The sequence below is a fragment of the Propithecus coquereli genome, unplaced genomic scaffold, assembly GCF_000956105.1.
Source record: "Propithecus coquereli isolate 6110/MARCELLA unplaced genomic scaffold, Pcoq_1.0 Scaffold3, whole genome shotgun sequence".
Taxonomy (NCBI): domain Eukaryota; kingdom Metazoa; phylum Chordata; class Mammalia; order Primates; family Indriidae; genus Propithecus; species Propithecus coquereli.
In genome coordinates this window covers 11,042,676-11,069,809 of record NW_012148618.1, presented here as the reverse complement: position 1 = coordinate 11,069,809, position 27,134 = coordinate 11,042,676, and the positions used below count along the sequence as shown (strand labels likewise).

The 27,134-nt window shown below is 43.3% G+C and overlaps 1 protein-coding gene and 1 pseudogene across 1 annotated transcript in view; both read left to right on the top strand.

The window, feature by feature from the left end:
* The window catches only part of GPR176 (G protein-coupled receptor 176), a 102,274-nt gene extending 75,375 nt beyond the window's left edge, over window positions 1–26,899 (top strand). The window contains exons 2-3 of the mRNA XM_012649533.1: window positions 18,518–18,770; window positions 23,664–26,899. Coding sequence (XP_012504987.1) covers window positions 18,518–18,770; window positions 23,664–24,783 — 1,373 coding nt within the window. The 3' untranslated portion in view covers window positions 24,784–26,899. The remainder of the gene's footprint in view (window positions 1–18,517; window positions 18,771–23,663) is intronic.
* On the top strand, window positions 17,450–17,935 carry LOC105814142 (annotated as a pseudogene).
* Window positions 26,900–27,134: the final 235 nt, after the last annotated feature.

Below are 27,134 nucleotides of genomic sequence, written 5' to 3'. Positions count from 1 at the left end.
TCCACACCTTCAGAAACATACTGACCCACCTACTGAGATACAATTCACTTACCATACAAATCACCCCTTTACAGTGCACAATTCAGTGGTTTTTAGCATATTACAGAGGTGTGCAGCCATCACTACAATCAATTGAGAACATTTTCATTACTCCAGAAAGAAACCCTGTACTCATTAGCATCCCCGTTTCCCCACAATCCCTTTACCCCCCAGCCCTAGGCAACCACTAATCTACTTTCTGTCTCTAAGGATTTGCCTATTCTGGACATATACAAGTGGAATTGTACAGTATGTGGTCTTTTGTTACTGACTTCTTCACTTAGCATAACGTGTTTGAGGTTTGTCCACGTTGCAGTATATATCAGCACTTCATTTCTTTTTATGGATACATAATATTCCATTGTATGGCTGCACCACATTTTCTTTGTTCACCAGCTGATGAACATTTGGGTAGTTTCTACATTTTGGCTGTTATGAATAGCGCTGTTATGAACATTCTTATACAAGTTTCTGTGTGGACATAAGTTTTCATTTCTCCTGGGTATATATACCTAGGAGTGGAATTGCTGGGTGTGGTAAGTAGCAGAATAATGCCTGGTGCCCCACTGTCCCCCAGAGATGTCCATTCCCTAATCCTTGGAACCTGTGAATATGTTACGTCCATGGTAATTGGACATGGAATTATGTATGCAGATGGAATTCAGGTTGCACATCAGCTTATCTTAAAATAGGGAGATTATTCTGGATCATCTAGGTGGGCCCAGTGTAATCCAAAGGTTCCTTAAAAGATGGAAGAGGAAGGCAGAAAGAGGCAGAGTGATGCAATGCAGGAAATACTTCACTGGCTATTGCTGGCTTTGAAGATGGAAGGGGCCACAAGCCAAGGAATGTGGACAGCTTCTAGAAAGTTTCCTTAGCAGCAGGGAAATGGATTTTCCTGCTCCAGAAAAAACATACCCCTGGTGAGACCTTGACTATAGACTCACTTTGGACTTTTGACCTCCAGAGCTGTAAAATAACAATTTTGTGTTGTTTTAAGCCACCAAGTTTGTAGTAATTTGTTAAAGCAGCAATAGGAAACAGATATACTGTATCATATGGAACTCTATGTTTAACCTTTTGAGGAACTGCCAGAATGCTTCCTAAAGCAGCTGCACCATTTAACATTCCTACCAGCAGTGTATGAGAGTTCCTATTTCTCTACATGCTCACCAACACTTGTTATTATCTGTCTTTTTGATTATAGCCATTCTAGCGGATATGAAATGGTTTATAATTATGGTTTTGATTTGCATTTCTCTGATGGCTAATGATGTTGAACATCTTTTAATGTGCTTATTGGCCATTTGTATATCTTCTTTGGAGAAATACCTATTCAGATCCTTTGTGCATTTTAAAAATTGTGTTATTCGTCTTTTTATTATTACTTACTTATTATTTTTATTACTTACTTATTATTGTAAGTGTTCTTTGTATATTCTACATATAGGTTCCTTATCAGACATATGACTGCAAATACTTTCTCCTTGCAGATATGTTGTGGCCTGTCTTTTCAGTTTGTTGATGGTATCCTTTGAGGAAGAAAAGATTTTAATTTTGAGAAGTCCAACTTATCTATTAGTTCTTTTGTTTCTTGTGCTTTTGGTGTCATGTCTAAGAAACCATGGCCTAATCTAAAATCATGAAGATTGAGGTGTAGTCAGACTGACATTTAGAGGGCTTCTTTATATGCCCTAGGCACTGTGGAAGGGACTGGGAGTGTGGAGGTGAAAATCTCAGTTCCCGCCCAAGAACTCCCAGCCTAGTGGTGTGGACAAAAAGGCAAAGAGACAACTACATGGTGTGGAAGGCTGTGGATGCCCTGATACAGAGAAGCAGAGAGACTGCTGTAGCTCAGAGAGAGAAACCTTAGATCTGCCTGGGAGAGTCAAGGAAGGCTTCACAGAAAGGGTGAGTCTTTTTTTTTTTTTTTTTTTTTGAGACAAAGTCTTGCTCTGTTGCCCTGGAGTGCAGTGTGTCACAGTGCAGTGTGCAGAGTGCAGTGGTGTCATCATAGCTCACTGCAACCTCAAACTCCTGGGCTCAAGCAATCCTCCTGCCTCAGCCTCCCAAGTAGCTGGCACTATAGGCATGTACCACCATGCCAGGCTAATTTTTCTATTTTTAGTAGAGACAGGGTCTTGCTCTTGCTCAGGCTGGTCTTGAACTCCTGAGCTCAAGTGATCCTCCTGCCTCAGCCCCCCAGAGTGCTAGGATTACAGGCATGAGGCACTACACCCAGCCAAAAGGGTGAGTCTTGAATCTTAAAGGATGAGAAGGAGCTTGAACAGGTGAAGTGGGGTGGGGGGAGTGCATTCCAGAGAGACCAAAGAATTTGCCCCTTCAATGACTGGAATGTGATGTGTGTGTGTGTGTATGTGTGTGTGATGTTAGAAGGAGAGGACCAATTCAGGGGCAGTTCATGAAAGAAAGGCCTTGTATGCCATGCACAGGGATTTGGGATAAAATACCGAGGGTGATAAGGGAAGTCAATGAGGGATATAAAGCCAGGTGGCATCCTCAGCAAATGGTATTTCAGGAAGCATCTGAGTAGCCAGTGGAAGATCTATTGGTGGCTGGTGGAGGCAGACCAGTAGTGGTTGAGAGATATTAGGCCGCTGCAGTGATGCAATCAAGAAACGACGAGTGTGGGCCGGGCGCGGTGGCTCACACCTGTAATCCTAGCACTCTGGGAGGCCTAGGCGGGCGGATTGTTTGAGCTCAGGAGTTCGAGACCAGCCTGAGCAAGAGTGAGACCCCGTCTCTACTAAAAAAATAGAAAGAAATTAGCTGGACAACTAAAAATATATAGAGAAGAAAATTAGCCGGGCATGGTGGCACATGCCTGTAGTCCCAGCTACTCGGGAGGCTGAGGCAGAAGGATCGCTTGAGCCCAGGAGTTTGAGGTTGCTGTGAGCTAGGCTGATGCCATGGCACTCTAGCCAGGGAAACAGAGCCAGATTCTGTCTCAAAAAAAAAAGAAATGACCAATGTCAAAACCAGGGCAGTGGTGGTAGGGCAGAGGAGAGCTGATGGACTGAGGAGAGTTGGGGGAGATAATCAAGTCTGCAGAGTTTGGTTGGATGTGGGAGCCTAGGAGAAAAAGCAGCTTGAGAAAATCCTAGATATCTGGTTTGGGTTGAACCCCGGAGCGGGAACACTTGGGGACAGGTAGGAAAGCAACAGTAGCTTCAGTTTTAAACATGTTGACTTTGAGGTGCCTGCGAGACATCCACATGGGAGTGGGTGGTTGGATACCTGAGTCTGGAGCTCAGGGGAGGGGTCTGGGCTGGACACACAAATGTGTGCATCAACAGCAGGTAGGTTTAGCTGGAACTGTGGCTGTGGCCAAGATTACCTGTGGAGAACCGAGTTAGCACTTACTTTAGTGATCTCCAAAATGGTTCTCCATCTTTCAGCCTTAAGCTGAAAACGATTTCGATTTTTAATGTCTCTAAATTAGCATAATCAATTTAAAAGGCGCTTTGACCTTGAAATGCTTGAAAACTAGCCTGTAAACGTGGAACATAGTAGAGGCTTTTACTTACACTGGTGTGAACTCTGGGGCAAAGCAGAGGCCCACTTTTATTAGCTCTCTGTTTATATTCTGGGGGAGGCCTTCTGGCAGTTCATGTTCTTCTAATTTCACTGTCTAACATTTCTTAACTTGGAACTTATGTGTTACAATCAAGGCGTTATTTAAGTCAATGGAGTATCTTAGAATTGAGAAAACAGAGCACTAAAATTTAAATCTCATGTCATTTGTGGACATTTCTGCTGCTTCTATTTTGCAGGGCTACAGCTATTGACATTTAGCACACGGAGGGGAGTCACTTTTTAATTGGCATCTCATCTGCTGACTCTAACTTTGTTTCCTCAAAGTCATTCTGTCCTCTGGCCTCACTAGACTCCTTGCTGTTGCCATATTCATGCCGTGCAACCTGCCTGTGTGCCTGGGGTGCCCCCTCTTCCCGTGCTGTCCAGCCCCACCCCCATCCACCTGAGCCCCTGTCCTCTCAGCTCCAGTGCGTCCTCTTCTGTTGTGCTCCTTCCCACCCCAGACAGCTGGGTCCCCCTTGCTCTCCGCTCCCGAAGGGCCCCAGATATTCCTCCGTCGCATGTTTGGTAACTCCTTATCCATCTGTATGTCCAACTCATTTGTCAGCTCCTTGAAGTTCTGTCTTATTTATTTTGGTAAACCTGGTACTTAGGTCAGAGTCTGGCATTCTAATAAACGAAGTGTTTATTGAATAAGTAAATTTTTTTTTGCTATTATCTTATACATATAATAGTTTGTTGATTGTTTAATATCGACAGGTAGTAGTTTGTAACTCTTAATTAAAAGTCAGAAAAATGAGCAAATAATGATAATATGTTCTCAGCAACACCTTAGGGTTTTATTCATGCTACTTGTCTTATGATACAGAATACATGCGGTGATCTGAATTCTGTGAATTATTAACAGATTTATTTATCTGACTGGTTAGGAGTGTGTATATATATATAATTATATAATGATAATGATGGTATTTATTGAGAATATACAAAGTTATTTGAGTTGTTCTAGACAGAAAAGATAAAATCTACTCCCTAATTAATATTTATTAAAACCTGTTCTTGTGTGAAACTTGTAGCCTTAGGTACTATAACAACTTAGAGGAAAAAACCAGTCAGTCAAGCAGCTTGCATTCTACAACTCAGGGCAGAGCTGTCCTATTTGGGGCAGGCTTCCCTCTGTTTCCCTGCTCAGAAAGGAGACAGGGACTGAGCCTTGTCCTTTGGGGGGGGCTATTTAAAGTCTTCATACTGGAGCTGTAAAACCAGGTAGCCAGGTTTTCAGGCAGGGGGGGACAGTGCTAGTGAAGTCAAAGGTCCGCACACCACGAGGGGGAGAGGAAGGCAGTTTTGCTGTGCTCTGTGATCATTCAAGCCAAAGAGCCTCTGCCCTTAGGTTCCAATCATGGTGGAAGCAGTGTTTTGTTTGTAGTGCTTTGCCCGTGGGGCATGCCAATGTCTCCTTAGACTCCTTATTGATCCTCTTGATACTTTAAAACAAGGGCAGGAGTTTTATTTTATTGGAGCAGAGGAAAATCACACTTTTCTGATTACTTATCCTGCTCCCCGAGTTAATTGCAAGAAACCGTGTCTGGCGCCTTCGATCCCTGCTGGTAAGGTTACTCTCTCAGCTGAGGATGCTAAATCTTTGACCCCCTCGTGGTCCCATTGTCTGCCTTTCCAGCCGGCAGAGGGCCAGCTCAGTGCTGTGCTAACCCCGGAGAAGCAGGAAGGAGACCTGCATAGCGCGCCAGGCAGCACTGGCGTCGGGCAAAGGTAGGTGGTAGGGAATGTCTGCGCCCCCTCAGCCCCTCCATTCAGTGTCTTCTCCTCTTTTCCAGACAGGAGTTAATGTCAACAAGATGCATGTCAGTCAAGCGGTGAACCCCAGGCCTTTCCTCCCGCCTTCCTGCTGTCACACTGAAAGGGAACCAAAACATCATCTCCCCCAGCCCTAGGTATTAAAGGCCAAAAACCAACTCCAGGAATATTTGTATTTTAACAACAGTCTTTTAGAAATAGAGAAAAATAACTCCTAAAGGTGACATTTTCAGCGTCCTACCAGACTGGCTACAGTGGACAGTTGTTTAGTTTATAAACAAATTAAGTCCCACATTTATTATGCCATCTCCCAATTCCACTTTCGTTGAGATAATCAACGATGTAGCCTTCTACATATTTCTCTACGTCCCCATAGGGACTTGCCACCATTTATCCTAATGATGGACGTTCAGGTTGTTTTCATTTGGGGGTCACTGTCAATAACCCTTCAACAAACACATTTGAACATACAACCTTATATATTGATTCTTTTGTTTGTGGAATAGTTTCACTAAAGTAGTACTGCTCAAGGTACGTGCATTTGATAGATACTGCCGGGTTACTTTCCAGGTATCTGTAGCAATGTCCTTGCTTACCCACAGCAGATAGGGAGGCTTATATTGCAATACCCTTTAACACTGGCTCTTATCAAAATTTTTTTTTTTTTTTGGCTTTTTGTCAAGGAATGGTGGAAAATGGTTCCTCCTTTTTGTTTTAATTTGCGTTTTTCCATCCCCTTAGGATGCACTGTGTCAGTGGTCAGGGTTCTTTCTTGGAGGCTGACCCTGATGGCATCTTTGGGACTATTTTCAGGCCCCCACTGGCTTCTGTTTTCTTCAGGCAAGAGCTGAAGAAGCAGCTTCAATGAGCAGGATGGATTGTAATCATAGAAGCTGATGTGTGCTATATGAATTTAAAACCATCAAAAAGATGGATTTCAAGCAAATGCCATTTGGAAAGGTTACAGGAACAAGGAGGAAAGAATCGCTAATGTGTGCATGCAGTTGCTGGGGGTGTTTTGGCTTCACCCAGCTCTGCAGTGGTCACCCTGCTGTGCCCTGTGGCTGCAGAACCTGCAGGAGCCCCCAATAGGAGGGGAGGACTTTATACTCAGGCTTGAATGTTGGACATGGAGACAGAAGACTCCCCAGAGCTGAGCAGCTTCCCGCCATTTCTCCCACCCTCCCTTCTAAAACAGGGTTAGGTCCATATTCCTGTGTGGTCCCCCTTTCCTGACGTTTTATGGCTTTTGGGCACCCTGGGGTCCTGCCTTTACTCCAGACGGAAACCGCTCAGACATGTTCCGGAAGCGTACACCCTCAGTGGCCTTTGCTGAGTTGGGAATGGTTTGTGTAGAAATGACTTTCCACCTCTGCTTCTAGTGCGCAGCCTCAATTCTGTCATCTGCAGCCCTGCTCTGGCTGGCCCAGGTTGCACGCCTCTCGGATCAGAGTGGTAGCACAATGCTGGGCACTTGTTTGTTGTGGATTGTAGCTTTCCTCTGAGGCATCAGGGTTCCCTCTTTTCCCCTCTCCTACCATACTGCCCTCTTCCTCATCCAGCGTGCTATGAAGTAGGCACCCCAGAGCAATGCATGCGAACACTCTCTTGGGGGTGCTTCCCCCATAAAGGCGGTGAATATGATCTGGGAGACAGAGATCTGAGGTAGGAGGGTCTGCCTGACCCACTTAGGCCTGTTGCTGAGCTTCAGGGTGGGATGAGAGCAGCATCCAGTCCTGAGCTGGCTGGGTACTTTCCAAAAATATTATAGCAGTCCATCTGGAAGAGTATATGCCCTGCAAATGATGCCTTGTCCGTGAAGCACAGGGCACTGGGCACAGGGCCTGCTCTTTCTGGGGCCTGATATAACTTCTCACCCACTGATTGACAGAAATCCAGGGGAAGTGGTAGCACCTGCTGCAGGCAGGAATGTGACAGCACCTGCTGCGGGGGAAAAGGCTCTGTAAACATTGCTGGTGGAAATGAGAAGTCAATAGCACAGAAGTAAAACCACCAGAAAACAGGCAAATATATATACACAATGGTATTTATTGCAGTATTGTTTATAATGGCAAAAACCCATAAACAAAGTGAATGCCCATTTGTGGGACACAGGCAGAATAAATGGATTAGGGAGATTTCCCCAGTGTGTATTGCATATATATATATAAAAGGAAATTATATTTTTACAAAATAAATAATGACGATGGTACCATATAGTCTGTAAATATCATGTAAATGTTTATATATGATTAAATAATGAGAATGGAGAAAGGTATGTTCACATTTTTACTTAAGAAGATCGGGTCCACAAAGAGCAGAATGTGCAGAAAGAGATGCCATTTGCATAAAATTATGTATATATGTGTATACATTCATAAAGAGGTATGAAAATATGATGATAGAATATTTATCATGCTTAAGGCAGTGGGGATTTCAGGTGATTTTTCTTTCTTCCTATATTTTCCAAACCATTTGAATTTATAACAGTGAACATGTGTTAGTTTAAAAAAAATTCAGAATAAGCTAAAGCAATTTTTATTGTGAAAAATCAGAGAAGTAGAGGGAAGAAGTGCTGAGCTTGTGGTACACAGCTCACAGCCTTACTTCTGAGCTCCCTCAAACTTGGAATCCCAATAGGATCCTCCGTGACTAGTAAGCATGGAGCTAGTGAAATATACCTCCCTATGTTCATTCATTTTTCTATTTTTGTAGTCAACAACTATGTATTTAGTATTCACGATTACCAGGTACTGGTCTAGGCATTTGGGCTGTAGTGGTAAAAATATCTGACGCTGTCCCTACCCTCACAGAGCTTATGATTTAGTGGCAACTGGCACAGAAGGTTAACTAATTCCCAGTGTAATGAGTGCCGCAGACAAGACGTAATCTGTGTGACAAGAACTGATACCAGGAAGCCTGATTTGGATTGGTGGTGGTGGTGGCGGTGGTCAGGGAAGGTTTCTTTGAAGAAGACCTGCAAAGCGAGGTAAACTTGGTGAGGATGGGGTAGAGGGCAGAAGGAAAGTGTTGTCTGGGGGTCTGCGAAGGCCCCCCAGGCAGAGGAGAGCTTTGAAGGTATAGGGATTCAAGCAAAGGCCCATAGTGACTGCTACACCCGCTTGTCCACAGCAGAGCAATACTCCAGGGGGTACCATTCACGTTCAGAGTCACAGACCCGCAATCTGTTATAGTTAACAGATGGCAGCGAAGGGGCAGCTTCTCTAACTCTCACAGTCTAGTGGTGGGGCAGGCTAGACTTTTGGATTTTGTCTTTACAAAGGGAAGCAATGGAAGTTTCAAGAAGGGGAGTGAGTGATGTTCCTAATTGCTTCTAAAATTGGTCAGTCTGGTTGCTGTGTGGAGAATGGATTAGATGGGCAGGAGGAGGAGGGTGGGGAGACCAGCTGGGAGGCTGCAGCAGCAATTGGGGTGAGGGGTGAAAGGTCGAGTGGCGCTGCTGGCGATGGCGAGAAGCAGATGCATCGCGAATTTATTTTGCGGGTAGAGTTGACAGGACTAATTTGGACTGGATGTGGGTCTGAGAGATAAGATGTCAAGAATGATTCCCAGGTTTCTAACAGGAGCAACAGGGGGGAGGGAAGTGCCATTTTCTGAGATGGATAATACTGGAGGAGGAGGAGATTTGGGAAAGAAGATCGAAAGTTCAGGTTGGATATGTTAAGTTCAAGATGCTTGTGAGAGTCCAAAGTAGAGCTGTCGGATGGGCGTATGGATATCTTGTTGGCATGTGGATGGTTGGATCTGTGGCTCAGATAAGAGGTGAGGTGAAACAATAAACATGGGAGTCATTAAAATTTCACCTGGCATAGTCTGGGGGAGAGGATAGCATGAGAAGAGCCAAGACGGAGCCTTGAGAAGGAAGAGAAGCCAGAAAAAGACACTGAGAAGTGGCCAAAGTAGCAGGAAAACCACTAGAACATACTCTGGACATAGTGTTACTGGTAGTTCCTAATGTCCAACTGGGACCTGAACCAGGGCCTTGGAGTGATCTGGTTAAGGTCTTCCCACAGGCGAAGGCAGATGCTGCCACCCATCAGGTTCTTCCTGCCATCCCACATGACTAGCTGCAGTGCTAGGGGCTGATGTGCCTTCACGGTGGCTTTTGTGCTCTTTCCAACAGCCACTTCTCAGGACAAAACACATTTTGCCAGTTGAATAGCTACATTTTCTGACTTCATTAATCTTACTATTGATGGAAAGAAGTCAGGCTGATAAACTTATTTTAAGGATCATGAATTTTTGGGTTTTGGTGTTCATCGTACTTCTGAGAAAGTCAAAGAGAATAAACAGGAAATTTACTCTCAACACTTAACAGAGATGCATCTAGGATAAAAGTTTAAAGGATTTTAATTTCTTTTCATAAAAGAAGGGTAGGTGAAATCTAACACTCTGAGGAAACATTATTTAATGGTTATTCAGTGAGTACTGTGATGCCTTTTATGACTTCTAGAAATAGGTCTCACTACTTTGTAGTTACATGGTGATCAGTAAAAGAAAGTTTACAAATAAGGATGCTTACATAACATTATAGTTATTTAACACTTACCATGGGTGAGGCACTGTTTGGCACTTTTTATACATCATCTCATTTAATACAACAGCCATGCAAGGTAAATTTTATCATTCCCGTTCTGTAGATGAGAGAAGTAAGAGAGAGTCTATGCAATGTGTCTAAGTGGCAGACCTCAACACATGGCAGCTTAAAGCAACAAACATTTATTCTCTGTCATAGATTTTGCAGCTCAGGAATTTGGGAGCAGCTTGGCTGGGTATTTCTGGCTCAAGGTCTCTCATAAGGTTGCAGTCAAAACGTTGGCCAGAGCTGCAGTCGCCTGAATGAAGGCTTGAGTGGGGCTGGCATCTGCTTCCAAGTTGGTCACTCACATGGGGGCTGGCAGGAGGCCTCAGTTCCTCACCATACAGGCCTCTTGATGGACGGCTTGTGTCAACTGGCTTTCCCCAGAGCAAGTGATTCAAAAGAGATTAAGACAGAAGAGGCGAAGTCTTTTATGACCTAGCCTTGGAAGTCCCACTGCCATTTCTGCCATGTCCTACTGTTTACACAGTTAGCTCCATCCACTGTGGGAGGGGCCCACTCAGGGATGTGAATACCAGGAGGTGGAGATCACTGACCCTCTTAGAGGCTGATTACCATGGTGGGGGGCGGGAAGGATTTAGGATATTCCTTTTGCCCGAAATCTTAATAATTAGCAAAAATAGCTTTTCTCTCTATAAGACTTACATAATCTTATCTGGAAATAAAGAAGGTGTAGATGACTCTTCCAGGTTCCTCCCATCCATATGAGTATATAAAATCTATTTGGTGTTGTAGATTACCTTCTTACTCCTATTAAAGAATTTCAGATTTCTGTACTGGAAAGATAATTTTAAAAGTTGTAGCATGTCACTGATCTTTGCATATGTGCTCTCTTTTATTTCCTTAGTTAGGGTAATATTAAAATTTGTTGGCTTATATTTATTAGCCAGTGATCTGTCTTTGGCTATGGGATTTGCATACTTAAACCTTTATAAGAATAATGTCAAGGGCAAGACCAATGGAAACCATGGCTTAATGAAAGTGAACAGATTTTATGTTTTGTCTTATTTGCTTCATCTACATTGAATCATTGATATTCATTGCACAGTGAAAACCAATATTTTACAAACCTACAAAGTGGAAAATCAATATCTCACAAGATAGAAAATTCTTTCTCCTGCCTTTTGTTTTGTAATGGGAAAATAAGAGTTCATGTCTCCTCGTTGATCTTAGTGCTTTAAACAGGCTAAGAGCATTTTGTGCTGATTTTATTTTGAACCAGCAGGAAAATTACATGGTAAATAACTCAGTGTTATTCAAATGAACTAATATTAGAGGAAAAATGCAGGAGTCGGAAGCTAATTATTCATGAATTGCTAAAATGTTAGGCGAATTCTCCCTCTCTGTTTATCTGTGTCACTGTGGTCATCATCATCATCATGAATCCTGAATTCTTAGAAAATTATACAAAGCAAAGAAACCTTTTGTCCGGTTTTCAGCAATGTGACTGGTGGAAGTCTTGGTTGTTTTAAAGTCTCTAGGAAATGCACGTACAAAATAGAGCTTAGCACGGGGAGATACATGGAACTGAAACGATTCTCCCCGTTGTTTTTCTTTTGATTTTTTTCCCCTCTTCTCTTCCTCTCTCTCCATCTTCTGTTATAGTTAAGGGAGGGCAGAAGAGGAAAAGAGAGAAAGAGAAGTGTTAGGATTTGCTTTCCAAAAGGTGTTGTTTCTGCCCACCCGCCTGCGCTTCATTACAGATAAGTATTAAGATTTCCAAAATCATGTTACATCTGCAAGGCCCTTAAATGCACCTTGTTGGCTTAGTGCTTGCCTCAAAAGGAACCATATCTAAGTTCTGGGTCTAGACCAAAGTGTGTCGGTTAGCAAGCTCCTTTCGTGTTATCCATGTGTCAGTCCGTTATTTTGCTTACTTTGCCCCCTCCCTCCTTTCTGCAGAGCTCTTGGCTCCTAGTATTCTGTCTGGGCATTTATTCCATTCTCTTATTTTGTCAGTTGGCCTTCATGGGTTGTGTGCTGTAACTCACCCTTTCAATGCCTCTCGTGTTCTACTCTTGACCTTGCTCGGACCTTCAGATCCATAGCTTCCTTCCAGAGCCTTCCCTGCCTTGGCCATCTGTCTCTGGCCCTGTCCTGGATCTGGCCACCTCCAGGTCTTGCCCCATCTGCTGCTCTGACTCTCCCAGATCCTCACGCTACAAACCCCCTGCTCCTTCCTTGCAGGGACAGGAGAAGGTGGTGAAGGACACACAGGAGCTCTGTTCTAGAGAAACGTAACCTTCCCAGTAGTGGGAGAGTGGCCCAAAATCTGTTAGAAGTATTGGAATGCCATTCCTAGCTCTGGACTCACCAGCCCCTCCTGTTCCCCTGGCTTTTCCTCCTAAACTCAGATATAGAAAAAAGAATAAAATTTTCAACTTTTAATTAATGTCATTGTTAGGTTGTGTCCCATCAGAAGGAATAAGAGGCTCTCATTTCCAAAACCTTATTCCTCCAACTCACATCAGCTATGCTGGGTCCCAGCAGACTGAAGCTTGCTTTCATTCCTCAGTCCTCTAATTATCTTACCCTTGTGGTCTTTGGCAATATTTCCAACATGGTTTTTCCTTTCAGGTTGCATAATTCTAGTTACTGGAACAGAGGAAGTGGGAGAATACAGTGCCTGAGTATTCCATGTTTGTTCACTAGACTATTTATAGAACAGCGTGATGTATCATTGTTGACTGTGTCTCTCTAAGCTGCTCTGACACTGTGTGTTGGCATCAGGGAGAGAGTAAACATTCAGCTTGTTGGTCAAAGGCAATTGCCATCAATAGGTGTACCTGTAAAACTGAGTGCACAGAAAAAAATTCTGATAATTTTGATAAAGTTATATTAACTTCAAATTTTTATTTATTCATCTATTTAGGTCTTCATGAAGCAACTCCTGGATATAAAGCCATGGTTGATGCTAATGAGGGTTGGCAGAATTTTCAGATAAGGTTCTTTTCAGGCTTGATAATCTTACAATATGTTAGGGAAGAAATAACCCCTCTAGGCTAAATGCAATATGACTGGCACAGAAGATATGGAGTCTGCCTTCCAAGGGTTCAAAGACTGCATGAGCCCTTTAACACAGGCAAGGACCCTTAGTGAGGTGGTCTGAGTAGCAGACATTTAGGGCAGTGAACTATTTCCCCTCCACTCAATCGAGTGTGGCTCGTTTGGACACTATCCAAAGGGAGCACGCTTAACAACAGAGAGAATCAGATCACTCTTTCCCTCCTTTTCTCTGGAACTTTCCTCCATTCACCTCTTGAGAGGGAAGTGGAATCTGTGCTTATTGAAGGATTTCACTGCTGTCACAATTAAGTGGCGCCAATGATTTCGACGCTCTTGCCATACCTTTTCAGGGAGTAATATGCTTTTCATGGAGATGAAACCACAATAACTTTCTAGTTGATTTATATGGAAAAAATTCAAGTCATCAAAGAAAGAAGAAGAGTTAACCACTTCAGAGTCCAACTGTGTCTCTTCTTATACATCTGTAGGTGTCTTGCTGTGTGTTGAGAGACATGAGGGACTAATTTCAGGGGCTTTGTGACTTCCATGAGAGAGCCCCAAGGATGGGGCAGATTTGGCTGTGGCTGCTGAGATCTTTTTGTCTTGACTGTGCCGTACCGTTTGCCTTACCTTCCGGGATACTATTATTTCTAAAAGATATGTACATTTGCTATAGGCTCACCTAAAATCCTTTGTGTGGCCTCACAGGAGCTGACTAGATGAGGCTATTGTTGGAGTCTCTTTATATACCCTTATGTATTACAGAAGTGAAGCCTGCTAATGTTTTATCTAAATCATTCACTGGGAACAAGTTTTCTAAGTAGAAAATGTCCAAGGTTAGATTGGGGATGTATATTTCATAAGATGCTTTTCATTCAAAGTAATTATTTAAAATTTACCATGAATTTTAATGAACTTACTACATAGCTTCTCCTGTTAATTCAATTCCTGTTTAGTTTGAATTTCTTGTGTAATTTCAGAAAAAAACTTCTGGAATCAAATTAATTGTAGCTAAAATAACATAATTTTCTCATGCTAATAGCAATCAGCTTAAACAGAATTGGACAGTATTAGATAGTTTAATCACAAGTTATAGCAAGTTGACACTTCATTAGTGAGGAAGAGGCCCAGACTTTTAGATTGGGAGGAGGAAGAGCAAATTGTATTGAAAACCAGGCACAGCCTTCTGGCTACAAGTGGATTTTCCCCACATTCTTGTCTGTGGCCATAATTCTTCTGATACCAGAAGAAAAAAATACCCGCAAACTAAGAACTGTTTACTTCCTAGCCAGTGCTAACTCTCTGAGTCACTGGGAAATTTATCTGCATAGATTAAAGAAAGATTTTTTAAAAAATCAGAATAAGATAGAATCCTTTTGAGAACTATTTAAACTTTTCTTTGGAAGCATGAACTTTGAAACTCTGCTATTTAATGTTGGCCCTTCTCTCCCGCCTATTCCTTCCACCAAGTCTTTGTTTGAACGCTCCAGCTTTCCAGGTACCATTTACCTTCTCTACAATGGGAAGTTCTTTTTCTCTTTTTGAGACAAAGTCTTGCTCTGTTGCCTGGGCTAGAGTGCAGTGGTGTCATCATAGCTAACTGTGGCCTCCAACTCCTGGGCACATGTGATCCTCCTGCCTCAGCCTCCCGAGTAGCTGGGTGTGCACCACCACATACTGTTAACTTTTATATTTTTTTGTGGAAATGGGGTCTTGCTATGTTGCTCAGTCTGGTCTTGAACTCCTGGGCTCAAGTGATCCTCCTGCCTAGACCTTCCAAAGTGCTAGGATTACAGGTGTGAACTGCTGCACCCCGCCTAGCTTCAGGTCCTGAATAGCAAAAGGGATTAGGCTCTAGATGCTGCCTAGATTCTTATAAATAGATGAAGATAAAATGTGATTATAGCAGTTTCAGATTTTTCAATAATAACTCATTGAAAACAACTTTCCTCATTCATGAGTGTATATACTAATAAATTGTTCGTTTTATTACCAATATGGTTCCTAAGATGATGTATCTGATAGTGTATTCTACAGCCAGAATATTTTGATCTCAAATTGTTATTTTATTATAATACATGTACTGCTAAAGTATGATTTTAAAAAAAACAATAAAAAATCATGCCTGTTACAATAAGGAGGGAGAGGGATGGATGGGAAAGAGTATGAGAGTAATGATGGAAATTAGTTTCAGTTAAGTTTAAAAAGAATCTACTATGTGGATGAGAGATCCTGGCCCATAGCCTTCCACCTCATTTGCAATGAATTTTCCTGTTCATTCTGTTACTCAAGGCATAACCTACCAAACTATGATAACTAACAATGACAAGAGAAAAAGAAAATCCTCAAGATCTTGACTTACAACAAGAAAGGATTGCATTTGTAGAAATCCCCTCAGTGGACTACAGACACCCTGATTTTTGACAACTGCAGATACCGTGACATGGACATTCTGTTTGTGGTGGATTTCTTCCAGTGGACCGTTTCATTATTGAATGGCTACCAGACTGTAAGACCTGTCTGTAAAACTTACGCAAGAAAAGGTGCTTCAGCCACAACTTAATCTGTGCTTCAGTGGTAAAAAGACCAGAAAAAAAAAAATCCCGAATCAATGGAGCTTCACATACATCATTGTTGTTCAGCATATCACCTTGGTGATGGGAAAGCTTGAGGGGGCCTGAGGTGGTATCAGTCTAAACAATGTTCTCTTTGAATAAATGTGCGTAAAATACACGCTGCTGGTTTCACCTCACCGAGTCACCATACTAATACAAAGAAAGCTTGGTAGAGAATTCCTGGAAGCAGCTGGCCTACATACCTGAACACAGTGGCTGTCTTTCCTACTGTGTCTGGCAGATAGTGGGCGGCTGCAGAATACTGCGTTTGAAGAGAGACTCTCGACACTAAATTGTGTCCACATCTGAGGTGCTGGGGCAGCTCCTGCGGTGGCCTTGGCTGCGGCCTGATCTCTGCTCTCCCCTTGGCCTGACCCCTGATTCTCCTTCAGAGAGTGTGTGGCTCTGTTGTCAGTTGAGTTCACTGGAAGGCATTGTCTGAGCATGTGCACAGGAGGTAGCAGTGTCCTCAGGTCATGACCGATTGACTGAATGGACCTGGCTCTCTCACTCGCTCAAAGTCCACCAGTAGAGTAGCTGCCCCGCATACCCGAAGACTGGGGCCCTGTGAGACTCTGGGGGCAGGCCTGTGGACTCAGCATAAAAGCCATCTAAAAGAAACTTTAGTCTGGGGGCCAACTGTACTGAGGTGCTTGTTACAAAAGCAGGTTCCCGGTTCTGTACCTAGGAGCTGTGATTCAGTATGTCTGGTATAGACATTCTGAGGTATGATGAGCTTTGGGAACTACTGACTTAGAATATCCTTGCATGACATACGTACTACAAAACAGGTTCTCTCACTACGGGGACTTTTGATTACTGTTTGCTTATTTTAAAAATTCATTTATTCAACAAATATTTATCAAATGCCTACTCTGTGCCAGACACTGAGCTAGGTATAGAGTTATGACAGAGAACAAGTTTGACATGGTTTTTGTCTTCATGAAATGGAGAGAAAAACAAGTAAACAAATTAATAACTGCAACAAGAATGATGAAGGACATAACAGGATACTATAATAGAGTGTAACGGATGGAGAAGCAGTAAGTATTTAAAATAAAAAGATGGTTAGAGAAGGCCTTTTTGAGGAGGAAGCCTTTAAACTAAGACCTGGATTAAAAGGAACCAGGCACATGAGGACCATGCTCAGTGGTATACAAAACTTGTGCAAACGCACTGAGGCAGGATTAACCTTGATGTGTTTCAAGAACAGAAAAAAGGCCGAAGTGTCTGGTGCCCAGCAAGTCAGTGGAAGAGAGGTATGAGATTAGGCAGGTGGGGGCCAGATTGCGTGAGCCCCCGGGCCATGGTGAGGATTGAGAGGGGGTGGGGAATTAGAAGTTTAATTGGAAATAGGAGTCTGGAGTTGAGAGCAGAGGCCTACTTTGGGCCGTGAATTTGATGGAAAGCCACGGGAATGGGCAGTCTAACCTAGGTAGAGGCTGGAGAGAGAAAATGGAAGAGGGCCTAGTAAAAGAAGACTCAGAGCAGCCAGGGCTTGGCAGAGGTGGGAGGGTAGGAGGAAAACCAGGAGCTGTAGGCCTGTGGAAGCCACGAGAGGAGCATGCTCAAAGAGAGACTGTTGGTTGCCTCATTGCTGCTGGAAAGTCTAGCACAGTGCTGTCCACTCGCTAGCTGCATGTGGCTATGGAGCACTTGGAAGGTGACTACAGCAAACTGAGATGTGAGTGTAAAAGAAAATGCATGCCGGATTTCAAAGACTCAGTATAAAAACAAGAATGAAAAGTATTTCAGCCTTTCGGCCGGAGCCGCCATCTTCCAGTAATTCGCCAAAATGACGAACACAAAGGGAAAGAGGAGAGACACGCGGTACATGTTCTCTAGGCCTTTTAGAAAACATGGAGCTGTTCCTTTGGCCACATACATGCGAATCTACAAGAAAGGTGATATTGTAGACATGAAGGGAATGGGTACTGTTCAAAAAGGCATGCCCCACAAATGTTACCACGACAAAACTGAGAGAGTCTACAGTGTTACCCAGCATGCTGTTGGAATTGTTGTAAACAAACAAGTTAAGGGCAAGATTCTTGCCAAGAGGATTAATGTGCATATTGAGCGTATTAAGCACTCTAAGAGCCTAGATAGGTTCCTGAAACGTGTGAAGGAAAATGATCAGAAAAAGAAGGAAGCCAAAGAGAAAGGTACCTGGGTTCAACTGAAGCGCCAGCCCGCTGCACCGAGAGAAGCACACTTTGTGAGAACCAATGGAAAGGAGCCTCAGCTGCTGGAACCTATCCCCTATGAGTTCATGCCATAGGAGACAAAGCTAATAAAAGCCGCTGGACTCTAAAAAAAAAGAAAAAAAAAAAAAGAAAGAAAAATATTTCATTAATAATTTTTAAGTAATAATTACATGTTGAGATTATATTTGGGATTTATTGGGTTAAATAAAAAATATTATGAAAATTTCATCTGCTTCTCTTTACCTTTTTAAGGTATGGCTACCAGAAAATTTAAAATTCCACGTGTGGCTTGCATTGTATTTCTATTGCAGAGTTTGACAACATGGAGGTTATTAGGACACTTGGTAAGAGTAGACTGCCTGAGATTAAGTACTAGCTAGCAAATTGTTTATACACCAATGAGACAGAACCATCTTCATAATAATACTGTTTTGCCTAAAATTAGATAATGAAATTCACTGTGAAAATTTCTTCCAGATTTTTCGATATGCGTGTGATTTAGTAATTTCACATAAATTGAGAATATAATATGTATTTAAATTAAACCCTTTGCAGTCAACTCTCAAATGTGGTTTAACAAATTTTTTAACCTGAATTTTTCTTTCTTTCCTTTTTTTTTGCCTTTTTTTCTTTTTCTTTTTTTCATATCTGGCCAGGAAACTTCATGGTGTTATGGTCAACTTGCCGCACCACCGTGTTCAAATCTGTCACCAACAGGTTCATTAAAAACCTGGCCTGCTCGGGGATTTGTGCCAGCCTGGTCTGCGTGCCCTTCGACATCATCCTCAGCACCAGTCCTCACTGCTGCTGGTGGATCTACACCATGCTCTTCTGCAAGGTTGTCAAATTTTTGCACAAAGTTTTCTGCTCTGTGACTATCCTCAGCTTCCCTGCCATTGCTCTGGACAGGTAAGATCAGGTAGCCAGGGACTGAAGTTTTTTGTGGTTTTTTTTTTTAATGTGTATTGAAAAATTAACATCATGAAGCAAATGATGACTAGTCCATGTTCCATACACTGCCTTTTTGTCTGCTTGTGATCAACAGAAAGAGAATGAATGTCCAAAACAGATGCCTCCCAAAGGACAGGTTGATTTAACAGCAGCCATGGAAAATAGAACCATTGAGAAAAGACCTGGGGGTGACAGTGACATTGTGAGGCTGCTGGGGCAGAGCTACTAGATCGTGGTGTCACTTCAGCTTGGTTGGAATTGGTGGCATTTACATTGCAATTTGCAGTAGATTGTTCATTTCCTTGATAAATCTGCACTTAGGGCTTTTTGATGCAAGATAAAACATTTTTGGAAGAACAAGGGAATGATTCAGCAGTTATTTAACAAATGATTAGATGGTCCACTTGGATCTGGCCAGGTAACACCAGAATTCCTCTGGAAGATTTATTTCCAAGGCTTCATATTGTGGTGGTTGTTTTCTCTTCCCAGCCTCTTTAGAAAGATGTTCATTTGGAAATGAATCTTATATCTCAGTTACTGCCATCATACATATCATACCCGATTTGATCAAATGTATCAAAGTGTAAAGATCTCAGTAATCAACAGCTTCCTGCCTTTTCCCTTTGTTGCTAGCACCTCATGACTACAATTTAGATAATAATACATTCCAGAGAATAGAATTAAGGAAGCAAGCAAGAATTGAAAAGTATTTTGCATCTATGAGTACTTTTGATTCCAAGATTAACAGAAAGGAAACGTTGCCGAAGGGAAAGTGTTGGCTATTCTGGCTTCATACCCTATGTTAAATTTTAACTTCATTTTAGATGAATTTGAAATTTTAAAACTCATTGTCCATTCAAAACATACTTAATATCTTAATGACCTGTGAGGGTATTGATTGCAGCACTGATCTGTGGAGTCAGTTCAGCCTCTCAGGCTTGGAACCCTGATTCAGCTGCCTGATGTGGTCTGCATGAGGGGACAGAGTCACACAAGGCCCCCAACCTACTGGGAGAAGTCATTGGCCTTCGACATTGTGGTTGAGAGAGTGGACTCTAGAGCCAGAAGTGTGGGTTTGAGTCCTGCCTTCATTGCTCTCTAGCTAGGTGGCTTTGAGCAAAATTGCTTAACTTTTTTGAGCCTCAGTTTCCTCAGTGGTAAGAAGAATTAAGTGAATTATTTCTGTCATGTGTTTGAATAGGCTGCACCAATATTTGCTTGTCTTTCTCTAGGTTTCCCTTCTGATTGGCACATTCTTCTTTAGGTATGTTGTCTGAAATTATTTTACCATCAGATCTTGCTGGCATCTACTCCAGCTCTTTAGAAGGGACTAGAATCTCACCATACACAGGGCCAGACAAGGCGGTGACAAAGTCAGGTGACAACAGGCCAGATTGAGATTGTGGCACATGGAGAGTGTGTCCGCATTCCTGTTCGTAGGGGTCAGCCACTCGGCAGTTGCAGCTAATATTTGCTTTGCAGGTATCTAGACTCAGAGTGCAGGACTTTTCATTTTTAGAAGAGAAATTTTAAAAGTCCATATTTCTATTATTTTTAAATGTTGGCAATTAATTTTCATTCAAAAAATATTACCTGGGCCTTCCGGATCCCTTCAGCAAGGTGCATGTGCGCTGTGAGATCCCAGTTCACCATTCCCCCTTACGGTGACCTTGCATGGCTTTTCCGGGGTTTGACAAGAGAGATCTTTGAATATCTGGAAAGTGCCATTGCACTTTGGAACATAAAAGTAAAAGTCAGAGTCTTTTCCCAAGTTTCTATCCCAGCGGGTGCTCCAATGTGTTTTGTGTTCAAACATTTCGCGTTCATGGCAGCTGTCCTTCTGCCCGTCTCCCGCGGCACCTGCTCTGGTGAAGTCTTAATGTCTTCAGTTTTACGTTCGGGACTCTTCTTTCCTAAAAGCATTCTAAAAACAGTTTTGAGATATAATATACATATTATAAAATTCACCCATTGAAAGCGTACAGGCCAATGAATTTTAGTGTACTTACAGAGTTGTACAACCATCACCGCCATCTAATTTTAGGACAGTCCCCTCACCCTATGAAGAAACCTTGTGCCCATTTACAGTCACTCCCCGTTCCCATCCCCAGCCCTAGGCAACCACTAATCTAATTCTGTCTTTATATGTTTGCTCTTCTTGGACATTTCATATAAGTAGAATCGTACAATATGTATTCTTTTGTGTCTGGCTTCTTCCACTTAGCATGTTTTCAAGGTTCATGTATGTTGTAGCGTGTATCAAGACTGCATTTCTACAGCTGAATAGTATTCCATGGTAGGGGTATACCACATTGTGTTTCTCTATTTCCTAATTGATGACATTTGGGTTGTTTCTACTTTTTGGCTATTGGGGATAATGCTGCTATGAATCCTAAAAGTTTTTTAAGAATAGGATTCAACAAGAGGGGGAACACATTATTCTGAACAGTTTGCTGTTATACCTGGAAGCAATGCAATGATCCCTGTGGGTTATTTCTGGGCCCTTGATCTGAGACAAGGAAATATACAAACAATAAGAAATTCTTATTTTTGTTCCAGCAGAAAAACTCTTGCAATTTTACCATCACTAAAAAAGAAAAAATGTAAAACGAGTCCTTTTAGTAGAAAAACAAGACTGGTAAATTCTTTTTTTTTTTTTTTTTTGAGACAGAGTCTCACTGTGTTGCCCGGGCTAGAGTGCCGTGGCGTCATCCTAGCTCACAGCAACCTCAAACTCCTGGGCTCAAGCGATCCTCCTGCCTCAGCTTCCGAGTAGCTGGGACTACAGGCATGCGCCACCATGCCCGGCTAATTTTTTCTATATTTTTAGTTGTCCAATTAATTTCTTTCTATTTTTAGTAGAGACAGGGTCTTGCTCTTGCTCAGGCTGGTTTCGAACTCCTGAGCTCAAACAATCCGCCCGCCTCAGCCTCCCAGAGAGCGAGGATTACAGGCGTGAGCCACCGCGCCTGGCCTAGGCTGGTAAATTCTTATTTTATTATTCAGAGATGCACATTACTTGCAAGCATCAGCACAATGCACATGAAGAAGGGAAGACAGTCCTTTCTTCTCACTTCTTTCACAGCTACTTGTTTCATGGCACTAAGTCAGCGAGTTAATTGGGAGGCCACCTACACTACCTGCATTGTTTTGTAGAGCTGTACACACTAAGACAATTATTTGTAATGAGCCTCTGTGCTTATGTCGTGGTCTGTTTCCCAACACACAAGGGGAGTGGAAATTGATGGGAGCCTGAGTTTGTTATATGTCAGGAAGCAGATGGGAATCAGAGCCCTGTGCTCCTAGGCACGGATTCATGTGTGGGGCGGCGCCATCACAGATTTATAGAATTGTGATTAGAAAAGTTGTCTGTATTCAGAGAAAAATAATGTTGAGAGCATGTATCTCTTGTGCACTTTTTTCTCTTTTTTTTCCTCTCTCTCAGAAAGAAATCTAGAACACACTTCACTATGCTCCATCCTCCCCCGATCATCCATGGTCACTGTTGTGTTTGCATCCCATCTCCCTCAGCCTGGAACATCCTCCCTCAGCTTGTCCTCCTGCCAGACTCCACCACAGTGCCTCCTTCTCTTTGATATTTTGCCAGGTAGCTTTAGGTGCTCGCTGTTCTGTACCTCCTTTGTGCCTGCCTGCAGTAGAGCCGTCATCTCCTTGTTTATAACTGTTAGTGCGCATGTCTTTTTTCCCACTGAATTTAAAGATATTTCTGTATGTCTCTTCATCTTTGTAACCTGCCTGGCACAGGCCCTGGTACATAGGTGGTGCTCAGAAATACTTGTTATGGGAAGGCTTGCATGCTTACCTTGTCCCATGAGTGAATGAATGTCACTAAGGTTGTAAGGTCAACCCCAGCATTAGCTTAGCTGAGCCACGTGTCTGCAGTCAGTTAATGCAAAGAAACTTTCCATATCTCTGATGGCTAGTAGCAGCCCTTTTATGACAGATCATGGTTCCAGGGTCTGAAGAATTACTCAGTTCCTCCAAATCAGTGATGATGTTGAAACAAAATGCCTTTGGAATTCTGTTTAGATGGTTACAGAATGATCAAGTTAAATCTTGGAAGGCAAAGAAAAGTCTCTTCTGATTTTAACAAAAATCTAATTGTGCAGGCATTTTAGATCTACTAATTGCTCTTAGGGTTACTGAGTGATTGTCATGGGAACAATGGCTATTGAGTAGGCATAACTTTTGTCAGCTGAAGTGATTTTGTGGAGGGGCCTTCTTGGAGTCCATCCTTCATGCCGGGTTCTTCTGTCCTGAGCAGCTCTAAATGCTAATGACATCCAGTGCATAGACTGTGGCATGAGTCTGCTTTGGATATGTGTGCAGTGGACAGACTGGTTTCTGTTGGTGGCTTTGAAAATGGCCCTAAGGCTTCTCTAACTCATGTGAAATTTTTACAAGTTACCCTTTACCCTTAAATTGCAAAGCAGATGTCAGCAATGAAGACAAATGAAGACATCCCTTATACTGAGGACACTCTTTGAGGTTTAATCCTGGTGGCAATTAATTATAAAGCTAGATATGAATTGAAATTATTTATTTGTTTTCCTGATGGAAAAAGAGGCTTGGAAGTCTTGTGAAGCCAGGGCTTTTCTCTGTTCCTTTGGAAAGGTTGTGGGGTTTTTTTGTCTAGTGATATTTCTCATTGTACTACAAAGTCCTCAGAACTTAAGGTCCAGTTCTTGGCTTCCTCCAATAGTTCTCTGTGTCTTAGGCCAAATAGAAGAATTTGATTCTTTTCCCCCTCCCACCTACTTTTGCTAATAGAGATTCCCCTAATTTAAAGAGCATCTTCTGTGAAATTAATTTTGTTTGTGTATCTGGCAGGTACTACTCAGTCCTCTATCCGCTGGAGAGAAAAATATCTGATGCCAAGTCCCGTGAGCTGGTGATGTACATCTGGGCCCATGCAGTGGTAGCGAGCGTCCCTGTGTTTGCAGTGACCAATGTGGCCGACATCTATGCCATGTCCACCTGCACAGAAGTCTGGAGCAACTCCTTGGGCCACCTGGTGTACGTTCTGGTCTATAACATCACCACGGTCATTGTGCCTGTGGCTGTGGTGTTCTTCTTCTTGATCCTGATCCGACGGGCTCTGAGCGCCAGCCAGAAGAAGAAGGTCATCATAGCAGCGCTCCGGACCCCGCAGAACACCATCTCTATCCCCTATGCCTCCCAGCGGGAAGCTGAGCTGCATGCCACCCTGCTCTCCATGGTGATGGTCTTCATCTTGTGTAGTGTGCCCTACGCCACCCTGGTTGTCTACCAGACTGTGCTCAATGTCCCCGACACCTCTGTCTTCTTGCTGCTCACTGCCATTTGGCTGCCCAAAGTCTCTCTGCTGGCAAACCCTGTTCTCTTTCTTACTGTGAACAAATCTGTCCGCAAGTGCTTGATAGGGACCTTGGTGCAACTGCACCACCGATACAGTCGCCGTAATGTGGTTAGCACAGGGAGTGGGATGGCCGATGCCAGCCTGGAGCCCAGCATGCGCTCAGGCAGCCAGCTCCTGGAGATGTTCCACATCGGGCAGCAGCAGATCTTTAAGCCCACAGAGGATGAGGAAGAGAGTGAGGCCAAGTACACTGGCTCAGCTGACTTCCAGGCCAAGGAGATACTCACCCCCTGCCTGGAGGGAGAGCAGGGGCCACAGCTTGTACCCCCTGCACCACCCCCAGGCACAGTGGACTCTATATCCCAGGTGGCACCAGCACCTGTGGAACCTGAGACATTCCCTGATAAGTATTCCCTGCAATTTGGCTTTGGGCCTTTCGAGTTGCCCCCTCAGTGGCTCTCAGAGACCCGAAACAGCAAGAAACGGCTGCTTCCCCCCTTGGGTAACACCCCAGAAGAGCTGATCCAGACAAAGATGCCCAAGGTAGGCAGGGTGGAGCGGAAGATGAGCAGGAACAATAAAGTGAGCATTTTCCCAAAGGTGGATTCCTAGCAAGGATTGTCAATTCCTGGAAGTGACAGGGAGGGTCCACGTGCCCACCCTTCCTTCGCTCTGACCGTGTGGTTTGTGTGATCTCATTGCAGCTCAATACGAGTTGATTTCTTCTGTATGAGCCAAATGCTTTTGAGTGCTATGGAAGTCTGTATGAAATCAAATGTCCTCTTTATTGAGGGAGTATATATATATCCATCTCTGTGATCTATGTCCTTAGTAAAGTCCATGTTGTTCTCTGTGGGCATGAAAGCCAGGCAGTTTTCAATGGGTCTTGAGGGGGGTGCTCCATGTGCATCCTCTGGGGACCCTCCACTTCCCTGAGCTCAGCAGAGCACACACAGAGAGAAGAGCGCCCACCAGCTCTAAGGGAGCAAGGGCACTCTAAGGAATTCCAAGATAATTATGGAGCAGAGAAAAATGCCTATTTGATTAATTTAAACATGACAAATAGGGAGACCTTTTGAGAAGACAGAGACTTGGCATCTGACACCGTTTCCTTGGAAGCCCCCATCATATGACTCACGGTTTCTCCCAATACCCGCCATCCCTTTCCCTGGAATAGAAGCAAAGGATGACTATTCCGCCCCTCTTTGATAGACCTGGCAGTAGATGTGCCTGGGGGTAAGGGAGACAATTTGTCTCCGATTATCCTGACATTCTCTTGGCATCACCAAGGCCTCAGAAAGATGCACCTGAACCCTCCAGTCATGGTCAGCGTTGGCTGGAAAACACTGCACACTCTTCGCTCTGTCTTTCCCCTTAAAGTGTGTTTTCTCGACAAACGAGAGACAAGCTTACAGGTGGAGCAGACAGGCTGGGAGATGCCCATGGCACTATAGTCTTTTCTCTTCCTCGGGATCTCACATGAAAGGTGCTATGTAACAATCAGTATGAGTTAAAGTATATGGAAAAACCATCTTATGCAAACTTTTGGAATTAGAAGATAATTTAAAAATGCAGAGTTAGGGTAAGCTTGGTCTTTTGGAAATGTCAAGCTGAAGATACATCATTAGGAAAGGTGATTCTGCCCAAAAGACCGCCAAGAATCTGACAGGGTTCTGTTCTCCTGAGGACTCCAGGACTCAGGCATGGCCATCTCATTTGCAGTCTGTACAACTGTGTTTCTCCCTTCATTTTGGACATGGAGGAGGAAAAGAACAGGGAGAAATAATTAATCATTGTAAAATGCTAAGGCAATACCTAGTCCAGGTGAGCTGTCCACTTCCTCCTTCCCAGTGAAGTTTTAGTGGGGAGCCAGCGTGGGTAGAAGAGGGAGGGCAGTGTCCTCAACTGATCAGTCTCACAAGCAATTCAGGCCTCCTCTGGGGTGGATTTCACCAGGCTGAATTTGAACCACGGCTGACACTTCACTCTTAGTGAGGGCAAACCAAGTGCCAGCTCTACTTTACTCTCTAGCTGTCTTTTTCTTGCTGTTGACACTTGGGGGAGCCAATCTTGTGCCTTGAGCAAGCTTGAAGGGCAGTGGGTGTCCTCGCTGGCAAACTTCCACACCCCAAGTGCAGTGGTCCTGACACATCCCCTCCTTAACAGCACCGGCTCCTTGTCTTCAGAGGGAGCGCAGACGATGTGTAGGGAGTTTCCTTTTCCTCTGTTCTCTTGGGTGTGGTGTCTTGTGCATCCTGAATGTGAACCCAAAGACCCTGCCCCTGGAGAGGGTCTGCCTGCCTCTTTGTCTTGGCCTCCTTGCAGCGTCGTTTGCTCACAGCAGAAACGGGGGACTGCCATGTCCTCCTGTGCTCCCCTGCCTCCTGGCCCCTGTGTGCACGCCATCTGTAGCTCCCTGCCCTGGTAGTTCACGTTGTGGTCCTCAAAACTTATCTTCCAAAACCTTCACAATTGTTCTATCTTTTATCAAGGGAAAAAATAATCTGTCAGAAAATTGTGTCCACTTTAGAAGAACCTGTCAAATGTAGCCACTTTGCTGTCGTTCTGATAGTATACTGTATGTGTACAACTTAATAAATTCTGGCGAGGCAGAATTTGGTTGGGTATATGTCTTACGTATGTTTGAAGCAGATGGTTGACTTCTAACAAGTCATTGCCAGGTATATTTCTATACTCTTTGAAGAATAACATTTTAATAAAAAATGGAAAAGCAGTTTCTGATCTCAAAAAAATGTGTGTGGGCTATGTTTTTTCCCCTTCTTATCCCTCTCGAGTGGTATGCCGTGTGAACCTCTCTCTTCCAATGTGGTTTCAGATGAAAGATATTCATCTTTCTTCCATAAATGCAGAGGCAGCATTGCAGTAGCATTTTCTTGTTTTGTTGCAACTAAAAGAAAACAAATTCCCAAAGGAGAAAACACAACATTTGAATAAATGTCACA